General features: G+C 38.9%; 1 protein-coding gene across 1 annotated transcript in view; it reads right to left on the bottom strand.

Annotated features, from left to right (window-relative positions):
* The window catches only part of LOC138026663 (uncharacterized), a 6952-nt gene extending 2269 nt beyond the window's left edge, over positions 1–4683 (bottom strand). The window contains exon 1 of the mRNA XM_068874098.1: positions 3845–4683. Coding sequence (XP_068730199.1) covers positions 3845–4529 — 685 coding nt within the window. The 5' untranslated portion in view covers positions 4530–4683. The remainder of the gene's footprint in view (positions 1–3844) is intronic.
* Positions 4684–5000: the final 317 nt, after the last annotated feature.

Raw genomic sequence — 5000 nt, forward strand, 5'->3', positions numbered from 1 at the left:
TACAAATTAAAACATCAAAAGTATGCACGCGCACTGAGGGAAGGGCAGGTACAAAACATAGGTCACAGGTCACAGGCAGGAGCCCATCAAGGGCTCCTGTCACAGGTCATTGTTTTAACAATACAGAAAGTATCCTAAACATCTATTACAGCTAACCTTAGGCCGAATTAGGCCCAATGTTAGCATTTTTAAACAGTTTGGGTTGTTTCTATATTGGTAAAAAATGACCTGTGACCTGTGACCTGTGTTCCGTACATGTCCTTCCTTCAGAGCGAGCGCGTACTTTTGATGTTTGAATTTGCAGCAACATTCTTTTAATTTGCAGAAACTATTTTAAATTTCAAGCAACTTTATTTTAATTGCAGCGACTCTAATTTGCAGCATGCCCCTTGTGGGCGACCATAGGTAGTATCGCGCAGTCACTGCTGCTTTGCCTAGGGGAAGGGTCCTCTCATGGTCAGGGTCCTTGTTTAAATATCTTACTCTTTTCTACAAGATGTATGGAAATTGAAATTGAAAATGAATAGAAAAGGGTAAATAACACTCTCAACATAGTTCCATGAAATAACATATTTTAAAAATAAAGCGCACCACCACCATCTTGTCCTCTCCTTCAATTCACATTAACCGATCGCTCACGAAAAACTTCCCACAACTAGAATAGGGAAATTAATAGACAGAAACAAATCTGCATTTCAAATACCGGTCAGCAAAAAACAAAGGAATAGCTTTGCAATTTCTGCAAGTGCGTTTTACATTCCACTTTGTCATATTCTGTGAAACAAAATTTAAGGCAATCCTTTTTCGGATCAGGAAAACCTATTTCTCATCTACTTTCATCACACTAATTCATGCGTTGAATGTAGATGAGAAATACTTTTTCCTGATTAAAGTGATGTTAAGTATTAGTTTCTTGGCTTCGATAACCGAAATTTCACGAAATTTAAGGCTTTTTACCTCAAAAGTCATTCACTGGGTAAATGGAAGACTATTGTCACATAAAAAGAGATGGATTCCGGCAACGTGATAAAAATAACGCGATCTGATATCCTGAGAGCAACGACTCTCCACCCTTGCCGAAAGTTTATAAAACTACAATCTCGCACAAAACTGTTGAGGCAGTGACTCTCTCTCCTTCCCACTCCCCTCCCCCTCAGTCAATGTTGCTGAATATTGGTCATATGTTCTACAGTACATCTCCGACCAAGATAAATCAAAATTGGAGTTTGGGGGGAGGGGAAAGGGCCGCTTTTAAGAAGAACATTTGGATAATTTGTTGGAGTACCAAAAATCTCGCTTTGTGTCAACAGGTTTTGTCCGAGATTGTAGTGTCAAGGGGTGGAGTGGGAGGGGCTCCATTACCTTGAAGTTAGAGAAAATTTCTCGGTGATAAGTGGGAAAGGATAGACCACTGCGGGGGAGGGGTGAAGAAACTGGTGCTTACATCTTTTAAGAATTACATTTAAAGCACTGCATTGTTTCTTTTTTTTTCCTTATCTTTTGTTTCAATGACCTTCTGATAGCGTTAGCAACATTCAATTTATCTACAACACGTTTGCAAAGGTGAATTACGGATGATTACGTTCCCGTCACGCAATATAGTTCTTCTCGTTCGATTTTGGTTTTAAAATTATAAAAGATGAAGCCGCGGGTTCACGTATAATAAACTACTACACGCTAATCTTACGAATAATTACTCATGCGCAGTAAGCGCAAAAATGCCCTCAGTTTCTTGTTTCCCGTCTGACATTAGCGCATGGAAATTTATGCTTGCATACATTTACATACATGCCTGTAACTTTACGTGGGGCGGGGGGTAGAGGATTATTCAAAACAATTTAAAAGCTTCTGAAAAATGTATTGTTGAGTCAGAAAAATTAATAGAAAGACTTGAAAAGAAGTATTAGAGTCTTAAAATGTATGTATGCTTGGAATATCAGTCCATTTTGCATGACAAAATAAACAGTGCGTGTTTGAAGAAATCAACCATCCCTCTCATGTTTCAAGGCCTTAGGTAGACTTGCCACAATTCCACCTCACGAGAATCCCAGGAGAAATTGTTTTGGCGAGCAAAGCGTGATTTTTCGGACGCGAATCCACACGAGACGAAGGACTTTTGAAAGTCTAGCCCTTAAAATGTGTCATTTTCTCTTTGGATGTGCATGTTCGCGCACGAATCATCGCATCTTGACTGTTCAAACTTTGTGATTGTAGCCGCGGTCGTACGGCCCGGGTCGTACGGATCGAGCTGTTAGAATAAATCTTTTTCGATTGTGGAGCCAAAGGTAAGTTGTTGACATTAAAGACAAAATTATATATTTTTTCTAATTTGTTTTACAAATAAACACTTTGCAAGAGAGCGGGGATCAACATAAAGGTCAGGCAAACTGATCTCCATCAACAAGCCGTTCAAAAAACTGATCCGACTTTTAGCAATCTCAGCTGTTCTTAGAAGTACTGTTATTGTCAGTATGGGCATGCGAAGTCAAAATGGGGAATTGTTTCAACAATACAGACTAGTCGTTGATATGTATTCTGTTTATTTGGTGGCAAAGGAATTTAAAGGATGCTTCACTGAGGGGAAATTCTGGTTTTCTGTCTTACTTTTGTTTTATTTAGAGGCCATTTATTCGCCAGTATTGAAAAGTTTGGTTCACATTTATGAAATGTAACAAATTAATCATCTGTGGCTTTACAAAGATCTATTTGTATCGCTGTTACATTCGTGAGTTAATTCGACTCGCAAATGACGCACAAGCAACCCAGGTCCAGGAATTGTTGATCCAACTAAAACTGTTGCCGCACCATACAGTCAAGGTAATGTTGAAGTATTCGGTAAGGCAAATGCAGGCACACAACGTGTGGCAATGTCTCCGTTCAGCAATTGTTTAAAATTTCAGGAATCCAATAACCTCTTCAGCTGACTTGGTTCAAAATATAAACATTGGGAATAATATGTATTCATGCAAACAGGGACTCCTATTTTTGACAGAGTTGCCTGTTATGGTTATAACTTAAAGCTACATTAACTATCAGTCGACTTACAGTGATAGTTATAGTGGTTTGCTAGTGCACTTCCTCTAATTGCAGACTTTCCTTGTGTTATATCAATGTTAGCTGCCTTTGATTCTTCGCTTATGGATAATTATCATGCATGTATTTTAACAGTTGAACTTTACACAGTAGCAATATACTGTCTGCCTAATGTGAGGTGTAAAATTTTTGATTCTCATGGCACAGAGATTTATTAGCCGGGACCCATTTGCAACATGTACTTCAATTGAAATAGATTCATTAATGAATTTGGTACAACATCTTCAGAATATATTTGCACAAACATCTGTTACTTATGAGATTAAAATGTGTTAACATTATTAAAATGTAAAGCAACAGTGGAAGCATTGTTCATTCATTATATGTTCAAAACTAAAATTTTAGACTCTAGGAGCACTTAAATGATGTTTATCTTTGTTCTTGCAAAGAAATAAATGTTTTGCTTTGTCATTTGATTCTATTTGTTTTTCCACCTGAAAGTCTTGTAACTATTGCACCTCTCAAACAGTTGATAATATCATTGAGAATGGAAGAGCAATTTATCAGAAATGTTACTCCAGCAAAATATGTTTTTATTTCCGATTTTCTAAAGAAATTAGACGTAGCCCGCTGGCCATGTAAAAGTTATTCATAGAGCAAGATGTCACAATCTGCTCTAAAAAGGATTAAAATTGTTGCAAATTGATTGCAAGAGCACAAACGACCCTCTCTTTTCCATTGCCTGGTCCTGAAAACGAATATCATGGGAGGGGAGGAGAGGGAGAGTGTAAGAATATCTATATTTTCTTACCTTCAGTTCGCAACTCGGATATTCTTAGTGAAGGATGCCCAACAATAACTTCCAACATAACGACACCAAATGAAAAAACATCTGCTTTTGGACCGTACGTGATCTTCCTGCTACTAAAAAAGTACTTTCCAAATGTCTCTGGAGCGCGATATGCCAGTGTCCCCGGGTTAGCGGAAGCAGCCATCTCTCCGCAGGGGAAACATCTTGCTAATCCAAAATCAGCGATCTTTGCTCGCCTGTCGGCAGTTAACAAGACATTTTTGCAAGCGAGATCACGGTGAACGATAAACCTAGGTGAGTCGTGAAGGTAACTCAGTCCTTGGGCAACATCAAGCATAATACTGACTGTATCGCGAAAGGAGACGTTTCGTTTAGATTTCTCGATGAATCGCTTCAGATCTTGGTCCAACAGCTCGGTTACAAGTATTGTCGATTCGTTAGATTTCGGTGAATCCTCAGGTAAAACAACGGTTAAATATTGAACAACATTGGGGTGATCCAGTTTGCTCAAAAGTTTCCAGTCCTCGCAATATTTGATGGCTTCCGGCCTCCGCAAAACATATGGATGGAGTTTCTTCGCAGCCACATGTTTGTTCCTCCACACCGCCCGATACACCACAGCGTAGGACCCCTTGCCAATTTCCTCCAGAAACTTTAATTCATCGTTCGAAGAAGTATTTCCCATCTGCAATTTTAAAAACCACTCGAAGGTTAATACGTTGCAGTCGAATCAGAGAACATTGCGTTACAACGAAGGCAGCCTCGTCTTGATGTTAGCTTGGAACCATTCCGTCCCTGTCAGTATATTTATGCCAGGCCCGCTGGATATGAAGTGATAGCCATATGAAGTTATATCCAGCAAGCCCGGGTATAATAATTGTTTTATTAACTGGTAATAACCATTAGTAAAGTGCGTTGGATGTCTAGTAAAATAATGTTTTATATTGTACTGATTGCCCAGAAATATTCAGGGAAAGTGGACTTGTTGAGTGCTTTCTGCAGGCATAAACCACTGAGTTGCAAACTTAAGTTTACACAACAACAAGGTTTTATAGCTCAATATCTCGGTAATGGACTTGATTCAACAGCGACGGCCAAAACGATCACGAATAGAAGAACAAATTTGAACAAAAGGTCATACTGTACTGAGTTCACT

This window comes from Montipora capricornis, chromosome 12, assembly GCF_036669925.1.
Source record: "Montipora capricornis isolate CH-2021 chromosome 12, ASM3666992v2, whole genome shotgun sequence".
Lineage (NCBI taxonomy): Eukaryota > Metazoa > Cnidaria > Anthozoa > Scleractinia > Acroporidae > Montipora > Montipora capricornis.